Consider the following 27,110-nt stretch of genomic DNA (forward strand, 5'->3'; position numbering starts at 1 on the left):
GATTGAATTATACACTCAGGGAGATGAAGTCAAAAGTTTTTAAAGCCTTGTCATGACTTTTTCTTTTTGTTGGATTCTCCCCCTTTGCATTTAATTTGTCACTCCCAATAGATTCATTCTGCTGGGTTTCCTGAGGTTGTGATCCTCACTGTCTTTTCCTAGGGTATTGTCTAAAATTTTTTGGAGTGCCCGTTTGGTATTCATGAAGTTCCTGAGGTGCTCTTTATCATGAAAGTATCTTATTTCTCCATCAATTTTGAAAGATAGTTTTGCAGAGTACATCAATCTGGGTTGGAGGCTGTTTTCCTTTAGGACTTGAAATACAGCATTCCAAGCTCTTCTTGCCTTGAGAGTTTGCATTGAGAAGTCTGCTGTGATTCTGATGGGCTTTCCTTTGTATGTGATTTGTTTCTTTTCTCTCACTGCTTGTAGAATTTTATTCTTCTGTTGGATTTCTGGAATCCTAACTATTATATGCCTATGTGTAGATTTTTTTTGATTAAGGCTAGCTGGACTTCTAAATGCCTCACTTATCTGTATGTCAGTTTCTTTCCCCCTCCTTGGGAAGTTTTCTGCCATCACTTCTGTGAAGAGTTTTTTTATGTCATCTGCACGCTCTCCTCTTTCTTCATTAACTCCAATCAGTCTTATGTTATTCTTCTTTGCATCATCTAGGAGCTGCTGGATTGATTTCTCATGTTCCCTTACAATTTTAAAGCAATTTTTCTTTTCCTCCTCACTAATTGCAATCTTATCTTCTATATGTAAAATTCTATCCTCACATTGGTTCATTCTGCTGGGCAGACTTTTGATGGAGTTTTTAATCTCTTGGAAATCTGTTTGTATCTGTTTTATGGATTCCATTTGTTTCCTATGTTGGGATTCCATCATGTTCCTCAGCTCCTCTATTTTTTTATCTGTGTCCTCTCTGGATTTATTAATCATGTCTTGCACCATGAGCAAAATCTTTGCTGTTATCTGAGTAATTATTTCTGATTTCATTTTTCCCAGATCCTCTTTTGTTACCAGTTCAGGGAGTCCAGGTGTTTGAATATCAGATTGTTCCATCTCGTTTCCCTTTGGGGTTGCTGTAGGTGATCCAGAAGTCTGTTTTTGAGGCTTGTTTATGTGTCTTCTCATTTCCACGGGGTGGGGGCATGCTTCTGGCACCCACGTGGCTCAGCTTCTCTGCCCTAGGAGCTTGGGATGAGGGGCGGGGGACCTTCCTTCCAGGTCTAGTGCTAGGTTTTGTTCTGTAACACCTGGGATGCTGAGGCAGGAGGATCACCGAGAATTCAAGGCCAGCCTGGGCTACATAGTAAGGCCTGTTGGAAAAGGACAGAGACAGAGAGACACACATCAAGAGCCACGGGAAAGTTGGGACTCTTGTGGGGCAGGTGCACTTCCTTTTCACCATCCCAGTCCCAGGCTTCCGACTGCACAGGATGGCGCTGGCTGGGCGTCCATAACTTTAGTTTTGATACTCATTTAACTGGTCTTTTTTTGCCTTCTATCCTCAGCCAGTTCCACTACAGCTTGAGGAACATTCTAAAACACTTTCCTTTTGGAACACTCCCTTGCTTAAAGTCCTTTATGCATTCCTCCAGGATTCAATCTCCTTGGCTTGGTCTATACAGTCCTTCAGAATTGAGTCTATGTCCTGCTCTTGTTACACATAGAATCAGTGCTGTATAGTAAACACTCTGCTCTTTGGGCACATCAGAACTTTCTGTGGTTTTGTGATTTTTGCACTTTTTATTTCATCTGGCTTTGCTTGATTTATTCATAAAATTCAATTCAAATATCACCTCTTCTGGAAGTTCTTTCTCTGGATAGGTTACCTATGTCTCCATATCTTTCATTGTGTTCTAGTAGTACTTATAACTCTGCTCACTGACTTGGTCAGTGGGTCTATCTGTCTATCTATCTATTTCGCTAGCTAGCTATCTATCATCTGTCTCTCATCTACATAATTTCCTCTTTCTCAAGTGTTGTATCTTTAAAATATGCCTTTTTAGTGTCTATTACATCTAGTGAGCACTGTTCATCCTGTGTAGATTGTCAGTGTATGAAGTTTTTGATGATGATATTACCAATGATATTTCTTGGCAATAATACTCAAAGTAATGATTTTACATATAGAAATTAGATAGTCACAGACCTGAAATGAGAAAGTAACTAAGAATCTTCCATAATATTTTGTTATTTATTGTTTCTTTAGGAACATTTGCTCCCCCGTCAAGCACCCCTATAGAATTCTGCAGGAATGGTGGAACCTGGGAAAATGGCAGATGCATTTGTACAGAAGAGTGGAAAGGGCTGAGATGCACAATTGGTAAGTTACTTGGGATAATACTGGGCTAGGGCTGGGGGACCCTTGTGTTAATAATAGGAACAGCAGCAAAAATTTTGGAGATTTTAGTTGATAATTATAAGAATAATGGTCATATTGGTTATGGCTTTAAGATGTATTTATTAGCTCAACAGTTAAAACCAAGTTTTCCACTAGGGCTATTTACCTGTATAATAAAAATTCATTGTGCTTTCCAACTGTTGAATTTCTCTATAACTCACAGTTCTGTTTCTTTCCAGTTCCAATGTCTAATCCAGGGCAAATGGCAATATGGTTCCCTCAGGTTCTTTCAGTGGTTGTTATGCCTTATTACTCTATTTAAATATCACAATTTTATCATATTTAACTTTTCTGAAATTGAGATGCATCTATCAAGTACATATTTATATGAAATTTTTGTCTTTTCTTATTTTACTTGAAGAGTTATTAACTTAGTGGTTTCATTTAAAAAAAAATATTGTCTCAGGATCCAAGTTCAATATTATTTCTTGATCTGAAGTCTGCTTCCGATTACTCTTCACATTTCTTGATGCCATCCAGAGCCCTTCAAGTCCACTCTTATTACTGCTTATATTCTATCAACCAGTACATCCACATCCCCTATGATTTTGTCCTCTTTGCTTTGACTCACATCCTCAAGGTGTCCTTTGCTACTGTAGGCTATATATTTTTACTAGTATATGTTTGTAGTATATAATGATCTCATTCATTGTGGGGAGTTGGTACATGTGCATAAGACATCTTAATTATTTTTGTGTGCTTCCCCTCCTCTCTCTTCCCTATTCCTTCCTTCCATATTTTTAATTTTCAAGATTCTAAATAATCTGATACATTATTTTTGTTGTTGTGTTATACTTGCCTCCCAAGTATATATTGTGTACTTTTAAACTGGAATCGGTCATCTAACATGCTAATTTCTAATGGCAATAACTTAACCAGATAAAAAAATTATTCTATAAACCCTTTAAATTATATGACATAGGTTCTGAACTTCAACTTTTATCTGGTTTCAAATTTGAAAAGAAAAAGTATAATTTATAATGAAAAATATTTTTTCTTTCCACTACAGTTAATTTTTGTGAAAATACTACCTATATGAGTTTTACTTTTGCCAGAATTCCAGTGGGCCGATATGGACCTTCTTTGCAAGCATGTGGCAAGAACACTGTAAATGGTATGTATTTTCCAAAAATATCTCCTTTGCATAGACTAAGGGTGGATATACTAAGTCATAACTAAGTCATCCCTCCAACTAATGTTAGATTCCTTGAAGAGATATCAAAGAAAGTTTTGTGGAAGGGCTTGCATCCCTTTTATGGCTTCAGTATTCAAAGTTTGTTGGTGATACCTCATATAATCCTAATTTTCCTAAAACCTTAATATAGATCAATTGTTTGTGATTTCCTCTTAACCATTACTTAGTTGTCTTATTTTTCCAGTTTACACTGTCTGTTAGAGTTTGACCAGATAACATTTAATCTTTGAGTTATAAAATTTGTCTAATTTTTAAAAATAATCAAGATTATAGACTTATACTATCCATATCCACTTTCAAACATCTTTCCAGGTAGATATGCTCAATCGAGTCTTTTCTGTAATCACTAGTCCTTCATCTCCTCCATGATTTTAGTAATCCATCTTGGCGCATTTCTTAGCTTCATCATACCTTTCTTGAACATGGCAACCTTACTTACATAGAGGTGTTCCAAGAGCAAGTAATATTAGGGAGCAAATAATATTCCAAGAGCAAATAAATTATTAGGGAGCAAATAGTAACTTCTATTTCCTATGTGTCCTTTGCTAACTTATTTTGTTGATAACTTATTTTGTTGCAATGCCACATTATGTAATATCTTTTGATAATAGCCTTTAGAAATTCATAGGTGTATTTTGTAATAGCTAAAGTATACTTTGCCATGTAATTTTCCATAAATGTTCTACTCCTTGATTTCCATTGACTTTCATCTGACCTGTCCTGTAGATAATTCCCTTTTCCTGTAGAACTGGATATCTCAAGAATACAGCTCACTCTACATAATTTACAAAACTGTTTGATAGAACTGCTGTCAGTATTGACTGAGAATTTCATATTTTATTTAGATACTTACTGTTGCATATGTCAAGGGTTCTTTGAAATACTAAATAAATTACATGAATTTCTCTTTGCTATATGCTTCTTTACCTTATTTATTCTAAGTGATTATGTAGATCTGCGTTCCAATTACAGAAAACAAATTGTTTCTCCCCACATATATCATGATTATTCAAGTATTTATGATCCTAGCCTTTGTATAAGTTCTTCCAGACTCTTGATTAAGAATTTAGAAAGTAAATGCAATTGAAGCCTCACTTTTACCTGCTCAGATCTTCTATGTAATCATGTCATCTGCAAATAAGGATAATTTAACTTCTTCCTTTTTTATATCTTGGTTCTTATTTCTTTTCCCCATTCCCTGTCCTCCCTTCAACCTCTCCCCCTCCTTATTTACAAAGACTTTGTTTCCATTTTTTTCCTTTTCTCATATTAATTCCATTCCCTTCTTTCCTTTCCCTACCCCTCCAACTTCCCTTTATTCTTCCCCTTTGGAACTATTCTTCCTATTTCACATTATCTATTATACATTTTGATTCTCATTTACACTTTCACAACAGAGAAACTATTTTGTATTTACACATGTGTCCTATTTATTCCATTTGAGAATATGGCCTCAATGTGCATCCATTTAGGTATAAATATCTCTAGTTTATTATTCTTTATGGCTGAGTAGTACTCCATTTATTAAAAAAACCCTTTTATCCAGTCACCAGTTGATGGGCTATTTCTAAGTTTTAGGTGTTACAAACTGTGCTAAAAACATGGGTGCACATATACTGCTGTGGTATGATTCTTTTTTTTTCCTTAAATTATTTTATTAGGATATTTTAGGTATATAATACATTTACATTTATTATTGGGTGCTTGTACCTGTACATGATGTATCTGGGTTCTTATTTTTTTCCCCATTACCTGTGGTCCCTTCACCTCCTCCACCCTTCCCTATTTACATAGACTTTGTTTCTATTTTTTTCTTTTCTCTGATTCTTTTAATTCTTTTGGGAAGATACCCAGCAGTGGAATAGCTGAGTCAAAAGAGACCTCTATTCCTAGTTTTTTGAGGTATCTCCATACTGATTTCCATAGTGGTTGCACCAGTCTAGATGCCCACCAACAATGGAGAAGGGTTCCTTTTTCCACCACAACCCTGCCAGCATTTGTAATTGGTTGATTTCTTGATAGCAGCCATTTTTTCTGAAGTAAGGTAGAATAGAATCAGCATCAATAATAGCATCATACACAGCCACCCCCTGCAGTCTACTGCACCTTTATTGAGGTGACTCTAATCTCCCAGTGGTCTTCAATTCTCAACAAGCCTTGGAGATGCCTTCTTTCTGCTGCTCACCACTGAGGCAAATCCTGGGCTCAGAATGATGCCCTTCTGGATCCCCTCCCTGTGCTGCTGCCTTGGCAGGCCTCTAGTTGGGGCCTGTGTGCCCTTATGAATGGTATCTGGATGAGCCTCTGGCTGGGACCTGTTTGCCCAAGCAGCTGTTGTCCTGGTGAGCCTCTGGCTGGGGCCTGCGCACCTGTGCCTATTCACAGGCAGGCCTCTGATGCAACTTCTTCCTTTCTTATCTTTATTCCTTTTGTTTCTTTTTCTTCTCTAATTGCTCTAGGTAATGTTTCTAGGACAATGTTGAACAGGAGTAGTGATAATAGACAGCCTTATCTTGTTCCTGATTTTAGTGTGAAAACTTTGTTTTTGACCATTTAGTCACATGTCTAGGGGTATGAGTGCTGGCTGTTGTCCACGTGGCCTCATGTCCACATGGCCTCTCATAAAGTAGATTATACTGAGTTCCTCATATGACAGTCTCAGGACAGCATTCTTTAATCTTCTTGAGGCCTAGTCTTTGGAAATAACACATTTTTACCCCATTCTGTTGGGCAAAGCAAGTCACAGGTCGGTCCTATTCAAAAAGTAGAAGAACAGACTCTACCTCTCAATGGGAGGAGAAGCAGAGCCATATTGGGATAGATGTGAACACATTCAGTAGTTGTGGTGTCTATCTTTGTTGATCTTGTCTTTCTTTTGTTTTTATTAAAGCTGGCAGTCCAATAGCAATTGGGCTGTGCAGTCTGTCTCTATATGGAGAGACAGAACTACAAAATGTGATAATAGGAAGTTGCAATGAAAATCTGGAAACCCTGGAAATGCAGGTGTGTCATGACTCTCAGAAAAATCTTTATTCTTCAGATACTTGATGGTCAAATCAATGTTTTTAAAAGTATCAAATTAGAAATATAAAAACTAGTAACTAAAACTACTTTTATTTTTTAAAAGTTAACATCTGTTAGTGAAAAAAGACAATTTGACATGTTGGTTCAGCAAATTTCAGAAAATTATAATCTATAGCACATTTTAAATGGCTTTATCTTTGTAGAATAGTCAAGTTGTGACTGAAATAGATCCCTGATATTTGAAGAAAAGTATTTGATAGTCTACTGGATTGGAATGTATAGGAAAATAACTAGGACCAAAAATCTTTTGAGACAGGAAATTCCTAACTTTATGCTAGTCTTAGGGCTATATTCATGAGCAGGTGAAATATATCTGACTAGATATTTTTCATAAAGATTACATTATTTTCCTAAGGATGTAGGCAAATGCACATACATGGAAGAGCTAACATCAAAGGCCAAGCAAAGGAAGAAAGAGGAAATGTACCTTTATGTAGGTCTTATGTTTCAGGAATGTTACACACATCTCATTTAATATTTTTATTAAGTTTTTTTTTTTGAGATAGTATTTCATTATGAAGTTCAGGTTGACCTTGAATACACTATGTAACCGAGGATGGCTTCAAACTTGCAGCAGTCCTCCTGCCTCATCCTCCCAAGTGCTGGTATTACAAGCATGAACCACCACACCCAGCCTCATTTGATTCTCATCCAACTTTTTGTGATTTGGATATTATTCCCACACTACAGATAATTATAGCTATTAACACTATTAACACTTGCTATTTGATGAGCATTTACTGAAGGACAAATACTGGTGCTCCTGGTCTTAGGATGGGATCACAACATAATGAACTGATTCTAAATTGAAAATATTGTAAATTGAAAGAGAATTTAACCCAATATCATGGTTTATCAACACAGTATACTGTAGAGTTACCAATGTTTTATCCTCACCACTGTGTGGCTGACTCAGAACTGTGATTTGCTGCCACTTCCCAGCATCACAAGAGAGTAGCACATTGCATAGTGCCAGCCTGAGAAAAGACCTAAATTTAAAATTTAAAGTAGTTTATCCAAAATATATATTGCTTTAATACCATTTATAATGTCAAAAATGTTAAGTTGAACCACCTAAGTTGTGGACTGTTTGTACTGAGCTGAAAAATTTTTTAAAATCACAATTATTACAACATTGTAGATAAGCATTGATGTACCCATTTTATAGATGAGGAAAATATGACTCTGAGAGGTAAAATATTTTGTCCAATGAGAACAGGCCAAAAAGTGATGGAGGTGCTCTTTATTTTAAAATTCACACTGTACAACACTGACAATAAATAGGTGAGGTTAGGGAAGGAAAGGAAATTGAGGTGTACAGGTGGCTATCAATCACGTCACAGACTGGAGGGAAGAGTGAAGATTCTGCAATCTGCTGAGCCAGTGTTTAACTCTTCACTTTACCACTTCCAAGCTGTGTGAACTTTGGGTAAGCTCCTTAACATTTTTCTGCTTTAAGTGGAGGGAAAGGAGCTAAACTCTCAATGTTGTTTTTTCTTCTGTATGATAGCACCTATAAATCATCTAGCAAAGTGGCTAGCATATAGCAGGGACCTAGCTATTAGATGACACACTTGTTTCTGTCTACTGATTGAATATTGTTTCTGACTCTTCCCTAAGGGTGAATAGCCCATAATATTTACTTGAATTTTGAAATGATGCTGCCATCCAGTGTAAAACTTAACTCCCACACTAATTCCTAGCAGTGCTCACAGTATGGATTAGCATGTTTCAGACTCACAACACAATACCCCAGGGCCAACTGGTATCTTGAGAAGTTGTCTCCAAACTTTCTGTGATGGAAAACTAAGTTTAAAAAAGTTCCAACCCATTGCAGACCAATAATTTTGTAAAATATAATGAAATAAATTATTAGAAAAATGAAATAAAAGTTACATGAAATGCAAACCCAATTTTATAATTATTTATTAATGATTTTATTACCAGCAGTATAAGGTTGATATATAAGTTTCTGATCACTTACTCTCACTTTCTGTGCTAATCTCCCTATGGACTTTTTAACAGTCAATGAACCAGCAATGGTCCTTGTTTACACTTTGTGTAGTTCTGACCTTACTAAGCAGCTCATTTAAATTAATTAATCCTGGAACATAGTAAAGGCTGAGAAAACCACTGGCCTGCATGTACTATGTCCTTTTTACAAGGAAAAAACTCAACATGAAAAACTTGGTGGATGTGATGTTCAAGAGGTTAAGGCTCAGCTAAATTTCAGCTTATGTAGCTGCATTTGCTGGCAAAATACTTAGACACAGTTTTATAATATTAGGGTTTTTTTTAACTTTTTAAACAGATAGACAATATTTCAACAATATCTACGAATATTTCCACTGAAGCCAAGATTTTAACATCTGATGCCAATAAATTAACTCCTGAGAATATCACTTCTGCTACTAAGGTGGTTGGACAGATCTTCAATATATCCAGAAATGCTGACTCTGAGGTAAAACTCAAAACTCTAAAACAATCAAGAGAAAGAAAGACACAGCCAAATTCCAAATTCTATTCTGTATAGCATGATGTGCTTTTTGAATGGTTTAGGTTGCTTAGATCCATTTTGTAGAAGATTCTTTCTGAGTGATGATGCTTAAAGAAGTTAAAAAAAAAGACCTCTTCTTTTGGGATAGTCACAATGATCATTATTATGTTACATCTTTCAGAGAGTCCTGAAAGGAAGAAGTTTCTTATTTTATTAATGTATTTAGCACCAATATTCCTGTTGTATTTGACCCCAACATTTCACCCCAATATCCCTGTTCAATTTCAAGTAAATAGTATTCCGAAGAACTCACTATAGAATGTGCTACTGTGATTCTCTTGTGTTAAGCATATTTGCATTTTGGTCTTGACTTACTGAAAACATTAAACCTGGTTTACATTATATCATAGGGCTATACTCTAGCAATATGTAGCTCAATGTCTGCCCACTGAATATCAGCACATTTCTTTCTTCTATTTCTTTTAAGTACCTTATTACAAAAAATGTTCTATATTACCATAAGTCCTTTGGAAAGTAGGTGGAATTGAAGTCATGAGTTAACAAAATGGAATTAAAAAAAAGAATATTGACCACTCAATGTAGAATTTATATCAAGATTAACCAGTAAAGACAGGCAATTAAATAATAATCAAATACCAAGAGATTATTTTTATGATTTAATCCTGTTTGTGAGTGTAAGAAAACTACAAAAACTTTTACTAAATCAACCAGTTCTATAACTAAGAATATATAGCTATACTCTAGTAGCTGAGTAATATGGGATCTATCATTTAACAATCAGAGCCCAGCCATTGTTCTTATTTTGTTTCTGCTTCTGCACCTTTGTGTTTTTAGGGGCAGGATGGAATTCTGTGAAATACCTTGTAACGAGTTCAAATTCGAATCCTAAGCCCCTTAATTTATTACTTTAATTTTTATTTTCACTTTTCCTTGTCTTGATTTTTTCTGCCATCTTTGACAAATCAAAATTTAAGCCTTTAATTTTGAAAAATCTTTACTTCTGGAATATCATACCAATGAAATATCTTGCTACCATAGTAATTCACCAAGTTGGTGATAATGATAATGTATGATGTGTCTTTTCTGAGCTGATCAGTGACTTCTCCTTGGCAGGCAAAAAAAGTTGCTGTAACAACAGTGAGTCAACTTCTTGATGCCAGTGAAAATGTTTTTCAAAGAGCTGCTGCTACTGATAATGATGATACTTTTGGAATGTAAGCACAATTTCAATTTGGAAAGAAAATTTGACAAAGTCTTTTTTACTTTTTTAGGTTAAAGCATTAACAGAAGTGTCTATTTCCTTTATGAATGCAGTAGCTGGGTGATGCCTCTGGAATGCCAACAGAATCCTAAACTTTCCACTTGGACATGTTACTATGTTTCCTTCTAGCTCCAGGGGTAGTCATGGTTTGAGATATAAAGAATATTTGAGATGATTTAGTTTATAACTTAATTCCCCTAGCCTTAGTTTGGCCAGGTCAAGGGGCAGCAGTAGCTCCTCCAACTCTATTCTCAATTTGCACAACTTCAGATAACAGCCACCTTTTCAGGATACATTGCCAGCCCCAATCCATACCTCAGCTCTCTCTTCCCAAGACTCTGATGCTTTTTAATTAAACTTTCTTTTGTTTTCCCAAGGATATATTCAGAAAGAAAATTAGTTCAACTCTGTTTTCTCTCTTCTTGACTCTTTATGTTCCAGATTACTTTTGGTTATATATTACTTTTGGTTATATATATTATGTTCTAGATTACTTTTGGTTATATATTTTTTTGGTTATATATATTGTACTAAAGCTCATGTAGGTTATCCATGGGGAGAGGGCCCTCATTTGGATTTACTGTGTTTTAAAATCTTTGTACATTATATACTCATTGTAGCAAAATAAGAAAATATATTAATGAGTAAATTTTTAAAAAATTACTCCATCTTTATTAACCTGTAGTATATATAATCCAGATATTCCCCCATATATAATTTTTACACTACACTGATTTATACTACCCTTTGCACATAAACTTTTGTTAAAAATATAAATACCTATACATCAACCTCTTAATTTTATATTACTGGATTTAATGAGTAAACTATCTAGGCAATGGCCATTTAGAATGTTTCCAGTCTTTTAATGTTATAAAAAATCAACATTCTTGTTAGTAATCATAGTGTATATGCCTGTTATTTCCTTAGGAGACATTACTGCACATAGTTTTCAGTTGTGTGATGATTATAACCTACATCTTTTTAGTGTTGAGCCCTCAGGGTAGAAAAAGCATGAAATAGAATATTCAGAATATTATAATTCTGACAGATGGTGGTAGAATTTGTATAAAGTTTTACCAGTATACTTTGTGACTTCAGTAGGCGTCTGGGTCACTTTCAACGTAGGAAATGGTGCATTTGTACTGAACATGTATGGACTTTATTCTTGTCATTATTTCCTAAAAAATACAGTATAACTACTATTTACATAACACTTACATTGTATTAGGTTTTATAAGCAATGTAGAGATGATTTAAAGCATATGAGATGTTTGTAGATTATATGAAAATACCACATCATTTTATACATAAGAGACTGAACACTGGCAAATTTGAGCATCCATTTGGGGTTGTCCTGAAACCAATTTCTTATGGAAAATGAAAACTGATTATATTCTTGACGAGTTGCCAGCAGAGATCACTGCTTACTCTCCTCTCTCTAAGGGAAGGAAATGAATTGTTGCTCAGGTCTAGGTGGATGGTCTCTTGACAAGTACCAGGTCTTCATCATCCATTTTAATTTAACTTCTGCTTTATTGCAATCACAGTTTCCTATATATGTCTTTCAGCCACTGAATTCCCTGTGTAGTCCACTTATTTATTAAGATAAATGCGAATAAGAAAAGTAAAAGAAGAGTAACAGAGGGGAAAGACTCCAGCCTGGTGTTAGCCATGTCAAGTTTTCATAGTAAAGTTATCTATCATATATTCTCTTTTTCTAAATAGGAAGGAGGCAGATATTAGAGCTCTGGAGATCTGGCTGAGATTTCTGCTGCTTGGGATTCCACAGTATAATCAATGAGTTTAGGACCTCCTTTCTCCACTTTGTACACTGATTGCAAAGGTTGTTTATAATCTTGGAACTTTTTTGTCATATTGAAAGGTCACAATTTCCCTTGTTTGCCTAATTTGGGGAATGGAACTGTCTCCAAAGACTAACTATTTTGTACATTTGCACTTTCTTTTACGTTTGTATTTGTTCCGCTAGTCTTCTTTAGTGACCCACTGAAATTATCTTGACTAAATGGAGATTTATTATAAAGAGGCACATGGGAACACAAACATAGGATCTTAGAAGAAGAGGTCCCTATAAACCCTGGAGTAGGGAGATGGTTGAAAGGCAGCTTTATAGTTTTCAGTAGAGAAGTTTGTAGGTTTTCCTTCATTTGTAGTAGGAATCAATATCTTCATTTTTCATTTATATTTGTCTTTACAATGATATAGTGATCTATTTTGTTATTTTTGTATCATCTCTTTCCTGATATAAATGCTGCACTGACTGGAAAATTCCAAACAAAAGAATTTGATGGCTTTTTTAGTCATTTATATAAGGTTGATGGGCAGCTTTTTGTTTGTTTGATTTTCTTTCTTTCTTTCTTTCTTTTTTTTTTTTTCAATTCTGGGAATTTAATCCAAGTACTGGGGATTTAATACAATGGTCAGCTTCCAGATTATATTAGCTACTCAGGCCACATTTAACCTAACCTGTTAGGACAAGAAAAGGAAAAAAGTCATGTGGGAGAAAAAAGGCTTTAGTAGTAGCTGTGAAAAGCATCCCTTTAAAAGTGTTTGTGAACATGGTAAACACATTCCTAATTTTAGAACACCTTTTCCTTTAGCCTACAAATGCCTGAAGGTGTTACTACAGGATCCTCAGTGTTTCAGTGTTTTTATGTGGTAACTCAACAGATACTGTTCCTCAAATAATGTTCTTAGCAGATTGGAGTTAAGTATCCCTTCTTTTGAAAGCAGCTCTAGGGTATTACTTTTATTCATTAAATGGGGAATGCGTAATGTAGATTGCTGAAAACTCATAAAATGGTATTAAAAAGATATTAATGATATTTAAAACGGAAAGTCATTTGAAAGAGACGTCTAGAAATGTTTCTATAAGATAACAATTTCATTTTTAAAATAAATTGTGCTGTTTAATTTTGATTGTCAACTTGAATGGCTTGAGAGATGCCTATGAGATTAGGAAAGCATATTTCTAGATATGTCTGGGTGTGTCATGAGGGTGTGTGTGACCTTAGGAGCTATAGCTTCCTTTGCCCCTTCCTCTCTGGCTCTTCTCTTGCTTTCTGCTTCTCCTGCCACAAGGTTAACAGCTTTGCTGAACTATGTCCTTCCACCATAATACTTCTACCATGAAGCCAGCCAACCATGGACTGAAACCTTGCTGCGAGAGAAACTAAACCCTCTTCTGTTATGTTATATATGTCAGGTATCTTGTACTAGCAACAAAAGGCTGATTAATAAAAAAGGAGTCCTTAATTATTTAAAAATTTCATTTTTATTAATTTTTTTGAAGAAGAAAAGAATTAAATGACAGAGATTTGGAATACAGAATATTTACATTTTCATAAAATTCTATTTAATTTTTATTATCACTAAAATGATTATCTTAGATATAAAAGTTTTGTTTAGGCAAGTTTAGAAATAGTGCAAATATTTCTACAGAAAACCAAAAAAAGAAAAAAGTCTTAAGAATTTTCTTTTGAGAACACCAAATTGGCAGTTTCCCACCATTCTGTCTAATCTATCTCTTAGCCAGAGTAGAAAAGAACACTATGAAAACCTAAAGTTTTAGTTCACAGCTGAGGAAGTGAGCTCAGAGTTCTGCTCTTCTTTAGCTCCAGTGAATTGTCACCCCAGGAACCAACAACTTAGAAGAAATACTTTGAATCACAAGGAGTTTGAGTGAGAGGAGTAAGTTGAGTAAATGGAAATCAATTTGATCATCACAGAAACAACTAGAAGTGCATGCCCAGTCAATGCTTGGTGGGACCAGTCTCCTTTTATGTGGAAAACACCATAACAAAAAGATTTCTTTTGGAAAATCTATCTTCTTTCATTCTAGCTTTCTGGAATCTATGTACAAGTTACCTTCAATGGAGGCAGTCCACTAGGATTTTTCTTTTTAAGAATGTGTGTGTGTGTATACATATGTCATTTGTTAATATCTGAGTTCTGTCCTCATGGATTTCTACTCTAATGTGAGAGACAACACAAATCTTTGATTTTATGACAAGTTCTCTAGAATATTAAATTGTGTTTTGTTCTACACAGGCTTATTGAACAAGTGGAGACTTATTCCTTATCTTTGGGCAATGACTCAATAGTGGAACCTAATATAGCAATACAATCTGTTAATCTAGAAAACACAATGACATCTACAAGTATTCTCTTCTCTGTACAGAAAGGTGAGCTGTTTGTCTCATGTCCTTGTCATATCAAAGACCATTCTGCTGCCAATCATAAATAATGCTCTATTCATGGAAATGTATGCTTTTGAAATTCTACATTTTTCCTCTTCATAGGAGCAAGTGATTCCCTAGTTCCTGGTTTAACATCTGTAGAAACAAATGTGGACAGACTTCATCCAGATGGACAAACTGAACTTCAGATCTTAGTCAATACCAACACAAGTATGACTCAAACTTTGTTATGTTTTACAAAATGCACCTAAATCATATAATTAATAACTTAAAATCCACCAAAGGAGGAACAATGTTTATTTATTATTAATTTATTATTAGTTTCAAAGCTAATAATTTACTTTGAGTATGTTTGGGCTCTGATATGATAATCTCAATTCTACTATCCTAGGTCATAAAAATGATTTTTCTTTATTTATTTCTTAATTTATTTCTTTTCTTCCTTCATTCTTTTCCTCTTTTCAAAAGCCTTTTGTGGATTGGGAGAGTTGAAATACTCAGGCTACACATACAAATTTGTGTTCCTACAAAAATCTTGCTAAAGGAGTTTTGCTTTATATTTATGAACATTAAAAATATTCAGTCACAAGTTTTCCCCAACTTTCCTGGTAACGTAAAAGTTACAGGCTCAGATTCATCCTACAGACCTACCCTTGGAACAGTTTATGTAACTGGCACAATTGTCATTTAATAGTATCAACTTAGGTTATTTTCTCTATGTCACCTTCTCTGGACTCCCTGTCATCTTGCATGTGATCCTTCAGGAATTCCTGTGTGAAATCTGAAGGAGTTGTATTCAGCAAGTTTTAGAAAAGTGAATAAATTAAAGTATATAATACATATATGCATTTCTTTTCTCCCCAAGTTAAAAAAAAATCTAATGACTCAAATAACATGTTTTAGAAAGAAAAAATTCTAATCTCACTGAAAACTAAAAGAGTAATTGTTCATTAATCTGGCATGCTACAGAATTTTAGACCAATTAGGTTTGGCTACATACCTCAAAAAGGTAGAGACTAAATCTAATTCTTTAAAAATATTTTATACATACAGAAAAGTGCAGGAAAAAAGTCAGCAGAGCCTGTGTACCTGTCTGTGAAGTAAAATATGTCAAAATTTCATGCTAAAGTCAGTCCTCAGTATCCATTAAAGATTGGCTCCAGAACACCCTGGGAACACCAAGATCCTGGGGTGATCAATTCCCTTATATAAAATGGAATAGTGGGCCAGGGATTTAGCTCGGTGGTTTCACCGCCTGCTGCGCAAGCGCAAGGACCTGAGTTCGATTCCCCGGCACCCCCCCAAAAAAAAAAAAAAGGAATAGTATTTGAATATAACCTACATCCTCCCATATACTTTATTTTTCCCCATATACTTTAAATCATCTCTAAATTACTTATACTGAATGCAATGGTTCTTACACTACATCATTTAGGGTAATTGTAAGAAAAAAATCCTGTACATGTGCAGTACAGAGACAATTTTAAAAGAATATTTTTAATCCATTGTTGATCAAATTTAAGGATATGGAACCCATGAATGTGGAGGGCCTATTGCATTAACTTCAGATCTTAAAAAGAAAGGAAAAAGAAAAAAAGAGAAAGGGAAAAAATAAAGTATTACTGTCCTCTTTGTCTCTTTTTATCCTTTCTTCCCAGAAATTACATTTTTTCTTAAAGGTGGTATGTATCATTATCATGTTTGTTTTCCAACTTTTGCTCCATAAGCAATATATCCTATTATCCTGGAGATGTTTTAAATATTTACATAAACAGTATCTTGATATATGGAACTTGCTTTTTAAAACTTAATATTGTTTTTAGAGGCATATCCATGTGTGTAGTTAAGCTTATTTACTTTTCTCTAATAAATATGGAAGGGATACTGTATTGTTATACCTTGCTACAGCTTGGCAATATAATGGTACATTACTGTCAGATTTTTCTCTCTAATTTGAGCATCTCTCTACGTATCTGTTAAACATTCAGATTTCCTATTCTGTGACTTTTCTGTTCAAATACTGTGATCATTTTTCTATTGGATTTGTTCTTTCTTTTCTATTTGGTCATTAGAAATTCCTTGTGGGCTCTGGATACTAGGTCTTAGTTATATAAGTTGCGTATACCTTACCTTCTCTTTATAGCTATCTGTTCCATAGTTTATTACGTCTTTGGCCACACCAAAATTTTTGTTTATAGTGTATCAGATGTATCATTTTTCCTCTATAACCTTTTTCTATGCTAAAGTCATCATTACAATGTCTTATTTTCTCTTGAACATATTTAGTGTTCGTATTAATATTTACGTTTTCAGTGCACCTAGAATTTATTTTTCTGTTTGATAAAAGGTAGAAATCTAATTTTTATTCCATATAAATAATCAATATAATTGAATGGGTTGTAAATATTAAGAGACAGAGACTCAGATTGAACTGAAATGGACATTTAAAAAAATTTTTGCAGATAAAGCTGTATGTATTATTGTGTGTGTGATGTTTGGATTGCATATATGATATAAAATGACTAAATTTAAATAAGTAATATATGTATTACTTCATATAGTGATCATTTTTTGTGGTGGGAACTCTTTACTTTTCACCCTCTTAGCATTTTTTAAGAATATAATATATTGTTACTGAGGTTACCATATTGTACAACAGAATTGTAGTTACCATGTTGTACAACATAATTGATATTTGTACCCTTTTCCCAACATTTTCCAAACTACCACACCCCAAACATCTTAAACATGTTTTTATACTGTTGAAAATACTAATTTGCAAAATATCTCTATTTGAATTATTTGTTCCTCCATGAGGATATTGAAATGTATAAGTAAAAAATGATTGAAACTACAGGGACATCAAAACTATCACAAGGAAAAAAATCTGTGTAATTGTCCTATAAACTGAAGATCAAATAGACAAAAATAACTAATACACTTGATTTATATGTGTGTTTGTAATTTTATTTTCAGATTAAAAACATGATAAAAATCCATTTTAAATGTCTGTGGAGTCCTTAAAAAACTCATCAATTATTAGGCCACAAAGAAAAGCTTATATATTTTGTAAAATGAACATTGCAATAGACACAGTTCCTGACCACAGTGCAGTAAAACTAGAAATGTACCATAAAAGAATAGCAAAATCTTTACCCAATTAGAAATTTTAAACCAACATTGTTGAAAGGATATTAAAGCACAGATTATGAATTACTGGAAAATGGCAATGAGAACTCCACTTATCAAAAATTATGGGATGTAGACAAAGACATTTAAAGGAGGGCCAGGATTTAGCTCAGTTGTTCCACCACCTGCCTCGTAAGTGCAAGGTCCCGAGTTCAATCCCTGGTGCCAAAAAAAAAAAAAAAGAAAGAAAAAAAAGATGTTTCTAATAAATATATTAGAAAATAATTTAGAGAAAAGATCTAACCATTCAGCTGAGGAAGCATAAAAATAAAATAAATGTAAAGAAGACCAGAGGGAAGGAGTTAATAAATATAAGGATATATATGAATAAAAATAAAAATTAACAAATGCTACAGTCAATAAAATGAAATATGGAGTTTTAAAAAAATTACAAGATAAGAGTAAATGCAATTTCTTCTAATGAATTTAAGTATTTATGAAAATAATGATTTTCCAATAAATGACCTAAATATCGTAGATTAAGGACAGGCGTGATCAAGAGTTCTCATTTTTAAAAACTTTGTATGCTTGTACAAATTTGAATTTTACTTTAAGCATGTCACTCTTTTAATAAAAATAAAGAGAATGAAATGAAGCCTTACTGTATTTTTAGGTTTAACTTTTTTATCCAGTGTCCAGGAGGAACAGTTTAGTGAGCTCAGTGTGCCATGAAAAATGCCAGAAACTCGCACTTTTCCAAGTAGAGGCTAGAACATTGCAAGTATATAAGCACACGTGGGACTGTCCTGACCTTGCCCGACCTGCTGTCACAAGTCTCAGGACTGAGTAGGGAATTCTATCAGCCTATGGTTTTTTTGTGTCACTTGTGAAAACCAGGAGAGTGTAGGCAATTATTCATGTGTAATGTCTATTTACTTACGTTTTTTTCTTCTGCCATTTTACTTTTGTTTAAAAAACTCTTGTTTTAAAAAAGCAGGCATAGGAGGTATTTGTCAGCTGGTTCTGTTTGACTAATGCCATGGCCAGACCCAGTGCAGCTACCCACCACCTACCTTGGTCAGGACTTTCCAGCATCTTTGGTGAATGGCTGACTTTTTTTCCAGTGTCAAGAGATGCTTCACAATAGCCTTTTGGCCTTAGGATAAGCCCATATTTATTATGATATAGCAGTGATGGTGAAGAGTGCCTGCTCCAAAACTCCACTGAAAGGGCCTCCTTGCTCTTGACTTAACACCACTGGTCTCTTCTGAGTCTTTTTCAACAGAAGGCTGACCTCATGGGGCCCCTCTGTATGCACAGCCATCTTGATAGTCAACCTTTGCTGCTTTCTGTCCCATGTAATACAAGTTGGAGAAGCATCAAAGCTCGGAAATGTACTTCATGTTTACTCCATCCTACTGCATAGGAAGTAGGATGTTTACTTTATTCATGAGATACTCTAAATATCTCCCTGAGGTATACTAGGCATAAAATATTGTTCCCACATAGAAGATATGGAAACTGAACCTCAGAAAAATATTAATTTGGTTAAAATAGCTAAGCATGGGTAATATATGTTAATCAATTTGAAGATACAGGGCAAAATAAATAAGACTTAGTTTCTCCTACTATAGTCTTACAATATGGATCACTTCTACATAAGTGAAGGCTTTTCCCCACACATGAAATAATTATTTTTGCAATAGACACCAGCTGACTCATTTAAGTCAATTCTGACACTATCTATCTAGAAATACCTCTCCACCATTATGTTGCCAGTTGCAAACCCCAGGTTATTTTACTTGTGCTTCTGACTGACCAGTTATAAATCAAGGTTCCCATAATCACCATCTTGGGTTCCATTAATTTGTTTGAGCAGCTTATAGACTCAGAGAAACAACTTTACTTGTTTATTATAAAGAATATAACAAAAGATACAGATGAAGAGATACAGGGTAAGCTATGGGTAGAGGGATACAGAGTTTCCATGCCTTCTCTGGACTCACCATCCTCCAGAAATCCCCACATGTTCAGCTATTCTGAAGCTCTCAGAACCCTGACCTTTTGGGGTTTTATAGAAACTTCATAGCATGTGCCTGGCTGAAGTATGTGCATCTGTGTAGAAATATGACTGGACAGAAAATATGATCTAATACTAACAGACTGAATTGGTGAAGCCAGCAAAGGCTTCATGGTCAGATTCTTCTTGGACCCTTTTGCAGCATTCCTTTGGGGGTCCTATGATCTATCATTATCAGGTAAGGCAGAGAATTTCTTGATAGCCATGTCCAAGACAGAAAGTTAGTGGAAGATTAGAGTTTCTGTTACTCAGCTTGGGAAGAGAAATTCTAGTTACTACAGCCTGCTTCGAGTGTAGGGAGAAATGAGCCAGGAACCATGGAGGACAGCCAAACTATGCATAATATCACAAAAACATATAGAAGTTAAGTAAAGGATTAGTCAGCAAACTATTTTTATATACTTTACTCAAACATTAAGCAGCCATGTGGTTCAACAATGACATAGAACTTGGTTTCCTGTTTATCTTAAAGTTCATTTATTGATTTTAATGTCTCCCTTCCCCTCCACAGATAACACTAAGAAATGTGGCTTTGTAGTGTATCAAAACAACAAACTTTTTCAATCAAAAACTTTTACAACTAGGTCACATTTTAGTCAAAAAATTATCTCAAGCAAAGTGGATGGAAATGAGCAAGATCAGAGTATTTCTGTTAAAATGGTCTTTAGTCCAAAGGTAAGTTTTCCAATTAACAGAAATAAAAAATCCAGACCATTCTTCATTACAGAAACAGGAATCATTTGGGTAAAAGAAATAAAAAGAAAATCTCCTTGAAAGATTCTTTTTTTTTTTTTGGTACCGGGGATCGAACTTGGGTCCTTGTGCCTGTGCAACAGGTGACGAAACCATTGAACTAACCCCCCCGGCCCTCCTTGAAAGATTCTTTAAAATAATCATTAAAATTTTTCTACTACCCATATTGTTTGTCAAAGTAGCTAAATACAAGGTTAACTAATTTGAATTTTACAACCTTTCCCCCGAATCTATAATAAAAATGTTATTTCTTAACATATATTTAATATAATTTATTTCTCTTATGACTATCGATCCTATTAGATTTTTTTCTAACCAGTTAAGCATTAAATATCAGTAATTGTAATTATCTTATCAATTCACAGTACAACCAAAAAGAATTTCAACTCAGTTCTTATGCCTGTGTCTACTGGAATTTCTTAACAAAAGATTGGGACACATACGGCTGTCACAAAGACCAGAGCACTGATAGATTCCTGGGCTGCCGCTGCAATCATACTACTAATTTTGCTGTATTAATGGTAAGAATGTTCATGTTGCTTTCCAGGCAAGAATTGTCCTCATATGCAATTTTAGTGTGTGCTAATTAGAAATAACTCTGGAATTTAGCTTACATAGATTTTAAACTCAGATTAAATAGAAAATCAGAAGATGAAGTGATAGGAAAGAACTTGGTAAAGGAAAATAGCATAGAGGTTTTTCTTGTTTTTGTTTCTGTTCTGTTGCACTATGGTCTAAGGATAGATGAATTCAGCACAGCAATGGAAAGGCAGTGAGGAGGAGCTGACAGACTCTGTTCTATTAACTTGTGTGTTCCTAAGTATGAAGTTTTTATAGCCAGATAAGGCATAGTTATGTGTTGAGGGCGGTTTTCATACATAGCCAAATGTGGACAGTTTAAATTAGTCACCCAAAGCTCTTTCCATTGGAATTGGAAAAAGTTTTGTATTAGAAGTGTTTTAATCACTTTTCTTATCAATGAGACGTAATACCCAACACCTGCAATTTAAAGGAGAAAAGGTTTATTTTGGCTCACAGATTATAGAGGTTTCAGTCCATATCAGCTAGTTCCAAGGCAGGGCAGCATGGCAGAGGATGGTGGGGAAGCAGAGAGAGTCAACGCCAAATCAGCTCTATGATGTTATAATCCAATCTCATTCCAAAGGTCCCACCTATGACTGCGTGAGGCATTAGGGGTAATCTAACTATAGGCCATAACAAGAGTTTACCAAATTTTGCTAGAAGATATAAAAGGAACAGGTCTTGAATTCACTAAATTTGTCCTGTAGCTCCTCTATGTATCCCTTAATCTTTTTAACTCCAAAGCTACACTGTGCAAGTTACTGATAATATTGGAGTTCAGATGTATAAGCATCTCTGAAAATTCTTGGACTAAACCTTTAAGGCTTCCGTTATATTACATTTCCAGAAAGTAATTATTCTTGAGAAGCCAAAACTACTAGCTTATATAGTTGATAAAACATTTTAATGTGCAATGAAATGGAAAAGTATGTGGGCTGTCTTCCCCTTATGAAGCAGCTATTGATCTCCAAGGAAGCAGTTGTTTTCATTCCCAGTGACTGTGATGTAGCCATATTCAGGATGGAGATCAGCAGAACATACTGATACAGCATAGATTATCAAAGAATAGAACCTTACCTTAAACATTGTTTGAGATAACTATAGTTTTTAAATTTTAATTATCACACCTTTCTTACAGTAAAATTTTAACTTTTTTGGGCACAGGGAATTGAGCTAGTTGGTGCTAGGATATACACTGAGCTACATCCCTAGCCTTTTAAAATTTTTAAAATTTTGAGACAGGGTCTCACTAAATCACTAAGTGGTCCTGGCTAGGCTCAAACTTACAATTTTCCAGCATCAAACTCCCAGAGATATTTTAGTGTTTTTGACATCATAAAATCATATCATCATTGAGTAGCTATGTAAAGCTCAGACTACTACAGATGCTAAATGATACAGAATATTTTGTCATAGTTTTCTTTCACCTTTTTTCGGCTAATTTTTCTCATTTAGTATCTGAGTCTGCCACAATGTATACCTACCCATATCTGTAATTAGCTTAGGGTTTGAAATTTTTAAAAATGTAACCTAATATGAGATTATAGCAGATAGACTCTAAATGAATAGAGGATTTCGAAGATCTAAAGATCTATTGCAGTTTACAATTCTTTGTTCAACTACCTAGTAAAATGCACACAAATGATAACGTAAACATCTGTATTTTTCAAAGATATTTTTCTTTTACCCCTACAAAAGTAATACATATTTATTGCCTAAAGTATAAAAGTTTAAATAGTAAATAGAATTATATTGATAAAGGAAATGTACATGATAAGTTAAAATTGCAATTCAAGCATAATCATGTATTGTTAACAAAATTCTATATTTTTGTACAAGATATTTATGTAATATTTGTGCTAAAAAGACCTGGAGATAAGATGAGACTTCAAGAGGCAGGGTATAGTGGTGGGTACCTGGTAGTAGAGAGGAACATATGCTTTTTATTGTTTCTGTATTACTTTCACATTTTACAAATAAGTGTACATTGTTTTTTATTTCAAGAATTTAAAAGATAAGAAAGTACACAGAAGCAAAAAATCATACACCATGTGAACATCATTACTGCCTTTCCACATTTGTATGAGTATGTACTCAATGGCATGTACTTCTCTATACATATTTACTAATGTACTGGGATAGATACTGACATATTTAACAAAAATTAAATTTCTTTAAAAGTAACTGGATCATATGAAAATCTTTCCATGTTCACAAAATATTTCTGCAACTTTAATGCATTTGCTTAGAAATGCTTGGATTATAGTAACACATAAAATAATACAATAAATAAATAAAGTAACTGTCCAAACAACTTTGATTATAGACATCAAGGAAAATATTTTTTTAAATTTTATTTTATTGGTACAATTTAGGTATACAATAAAATGACATTCATCATTGGAAATTTGCACTTTTACATAATCTCTCTTGGTTCTTATTTTCCCCCTTCCCCTACCCTCCCTACAAACCCTCCATCCCTCTGTATTTACAAAGACTTTGTTTCCTTTATTTCATTTTCTCATATTAATTCCATTCCCTTCTTTCCTTTCCACTACCCCTCTCACTTCCCCTACCCTTTGACCCTTTTGTTCCTATTTCACATTATCTATTATACCTTTTAGTCCTTATTTACACTTTCAGTTTCTCACACTAGAGAAACTATTCGGTATTTACACGTGTGTCATATTTATTTCACTTAAGAGTATAACCTCAATGTGCATCCATTTAGCTACAAATGTCTCTAATTTCTCATTTTTTATGGCTAAGTAATACTCCATTTTATTAAAAAAAAAAAACCCACATTTTCTTGATCCAGTCTCCAGTTGATGGGCATTTGGGCTGCTTCCAAGTTTCAGCTATTACAAACTGTGCTGCTATGAACATGGGTACACATATATAACTGTGGTATGATTGTTTTAATTCTTTGGGGGAAGATACCCAGCAGGGGAATAGCATGGCCAAATGGGATTTCCAATCCTAGTTCTTTGAGGTATCTCCATACTGATTTCCACAGTGGTTGCACCAGTCTACACTCCCACCAGCAGTGGAGCAGGGTTCCTCTTTCCCCACAGCACTGCCAGCATTTCTTGTTGGTTGATTTCATGATAGCAGCCATTCATTCCAGGGTGAGGTAGAATCTCAGCATTGTTTTCATTTGCATGTCTCCATTGACCAGTGATGTTGAAAATTTTTTCATGTATTTATTTGCTATTTTTACTTCTTTGTCTGAGAAATGTCTGTTCATTTCAGATACTCATTTTTGGATTGGGTCTTTAAATTTGGGAGGTTTGATCTTTTTAAGTTCTTTATAGATTCAAGATAGTAGACCTTTGTCTGAAGAAAAGCAGGTGAAGATTTTTTTTCCCACATTGTGGGTTGTCTGTTCACACTGCTGGTGGTTTCTCTTGCTGTGCAGAAACCTTTTAATAAGAAGAGATCCCACTTGTTGATTGTTTGTGCTAGTTCATGGGCAGCTGAGGTTTTGTTCATAAAATCTTTTCCTACACTGATGTCTTCCAGAGTTCTACCTAACCTCTGTTCCAACTGGTTCAGAGTTTCTATTTTAATATTTAGATCTTTAATCCATTTTGATTTTAGTTTAGTGCATGGTGAGAGATGTAGGTCTAGTTTTAATCTTTGGTAAGTTGAAGCCCAATTTTTCCAGCACCATTTATTAAAGAGGCTATCTTGGTTGCAAGGAAGACGCCGAATCAGCCCGCGGCAGACAGGCAGGTCTGTGCATGCCCTACTGAGGTCCTGAGTTGCAGGGAAGAGGCCGAATCAGCCCGCATGCCCAATCAGCCCGCACGCCCCAGCAGCAATCCAATGGACCCCCCACCCCCCGCTCCTCTGTACAGCCACCTCGTTCCACACTACAAAGACGCAGAGGACACCGGAGCACCAGATCATGGTACTGAGTCCCGCTGCTCCTGGCCCAGAGGTAGGGGCTTCTGAGCTGCTGTCCCACTGCCCCTGGCCCAGAGGAAGGAGTTTCTGGGCCAACATCCCTCACACTGCTCCTGGCCCAGAGGTAGGGGCTTCTGAGCCACCATCCCACTGTTCCTGGACCAGAGGAAGGGGCTTCCTGGCCACCATCACAACCGTTGCTCCCAGCCCACAGGAAAGGGCTTTTGGGCCACCATCCCTACCTCTGCTCCCGTCCCCTGTCCCAAGTCTCCTAGCTCAGAGGATGTAAACCGTGCAGGCACCAACAGCGCCCCCCCAGTCAAAAGGAGAAAACACATAAATAAGTCTCAAAACCAGACTTCCAGATCACCTACAGCAAGCCCAAAGGGAAATGAGATGGAACACTCTGATTCTCAACCACCTGGACCCACTCAACTGGCAACAAAAGGGGATCTGGAAAAAATGAAATCAGAAATAATTTCTCAGATAACAGGAGAAATTGTGCCCCTAGTGCAAGACATGATTAATAAATCTAGAGAGGAGCTGAGGAACATGATGGAATCCCAACATAGGAAACAAATGGAATCCATAAAACAGATGCAAATAGATTTCCAGGAGATGAAAAACTCCATTGAAAGTCTACACAGTAGAATGAGCCAATGTGAGGACAGAATTTCAGATATAGAAGATAAGGTTGCCATTAGTGACCAGGAAAAGAAAAATTGCTTCAAAATTCTAAAGGAACATGAGAAATCAATACAGCAGCTGCTAGACAATGCAAAGAAGAATAAATAAGACTGATTGGGCTCAATGAAGAAACAGGAGAGAGTGCAGATGATATAAAAAATCTCTTCACAGAAATAATGGCAGAAAACTTCCCCAGCAGGGGAAAAGAGCTTGACATACAGATAAGTGAAGCATGTAGGACTCCAAATAGCCTTGATCAAAAAAAAATCTACACATAGGCATATAATTATTAATACTCCAGAAACTCAACAGAAGAACAAAGTTCTACAAGCAGCTAGAGAAAAGAAACAAATCACATACAAAGGAAAGCCCATCAGAATCACAGCAGACTTCTCAACACAAACCATCAAGGCAAGAAGAGCTTGGAGTGACATATTCCAAGCCCTAAAAGAAAACAGCCTCCAACCCAGATTGATGTACCATGCAAAACTATCTTTCAAAATGGATGGAGAAATAAGATACTTACGTGACAAAGAGCACCTTAGGAACTTCATGAATACCAAACCAGCACTCCAAAGAATTTTACACAATATCCTAGGAACAGACATTGCAGATCACAACGCCAGGAAGCAAAGCAGAATGAACCCATCTGGCATGACAAGAAATTAAATGTAAAGGGGGAGAACCCAACAAAAAGAAAAAGTCATGCCAATGACAAGTCAATATGTTTCAGTTATAACCATCAACTTTAATGGTCTCAATTAACCAATCAAAAGAAACAGATTGGCAGAATGGGTCAAGAAGCAAAGGGCAACAATATGCTGCATACAAGAAACACACTCAATTCAAAAGGAAACTCACAGACTGAAAGTTAAAGGGTGGAAAACAATACTCCATGCAACGGGAACCTGAAAAAAAGCAGGAGTAGCAATCCTCTTTGCAGATCAAATAGATTTCAAACCAACACTGATGAAGAGAGACAAAGAAGGACACTACATCCTTGTAAAGGGAAGAATTCAAGAGGAAGACATGACAATCATAAATATCTATGCACCAAACACTAGTGCACTCAACTATATAAAACAAATATTAACGGACATGAAAAGTCATATATGCACTAATACAATTGTAGTGGGGAACTCAACACCCCACTGTCACAAATAGATAGATCAACTAGACAAAAAATAAGTAATGAAATACTAGAACTCAATCGAACTCTTGAACAAATGAACTTAACAGATGTTTACAGAGAGTTCCACCCCACAAAATCAGAATACAC

The 27,110-nt window shown here is 35.2% G+C and overlaps 1 protein-coding gene across 1 annotated transcript in view; it reads left to right on the forward strand.

Annotated features, from left to right (window-relative positions):
* The window catches only part of Adgrg7 (adhesion G protein-coupled receptor G7), a 90,477-nt gene that overhangs the window by 27,481 nt on the left and 35,886 nt on the right, over positions 1–27,110 (forward strand). The window contains exons 2-10 of the mRNA XM_004858008.3: positions 2,222–2,335; positions 3,423–3,527; positions 6,499–6,611; positions 9,004–9,153; positions 10,324–10,424; positions 14,543–14,676; positions 14,794–14,901; positions 20,412–20,575; positions 21,019–21,174. Of these exons, the coding sequence (XP_004858065.2) occupies positions 2,222–2,335; positions 3,423–3,527; positions 6,499–6,611; positions 9,004–9,153; positions 10,324–10,424; positions 14,543–14,676; positions 14,794–14,901; positions 20,412–20,575; positions 21,019–21,174 (1,145 nt within the window). The remainder of the gene's footprint in view (positions 1–2,221; positions 2,336–3,422; positions 3,528–6,498; positions 6,612–9,003; positions 9,154–10,323; positions 10,425–14,542; positions 14,677–14,793; positions 14,902–20,411; positions 20,576–21,018; positions 21,175–27,110) is intronic.

The sequence above is a fragment of the Heterocephalus glaber genome, unplaced genomic scaffold (genome assembly GCF_053883595.1).
Source record: "Heterocephalus glaber isolate CG9 unplaced genomic scaffold, H.glaber_assembly_v1.0 deba00000122, whole genome shotgun sequence".
NCBI lineage: Eukaryota > Metazoa > Chordata > Mammalia > Rodentia > Bathyergidae > Heterocephalus > Heterocephalus glaber.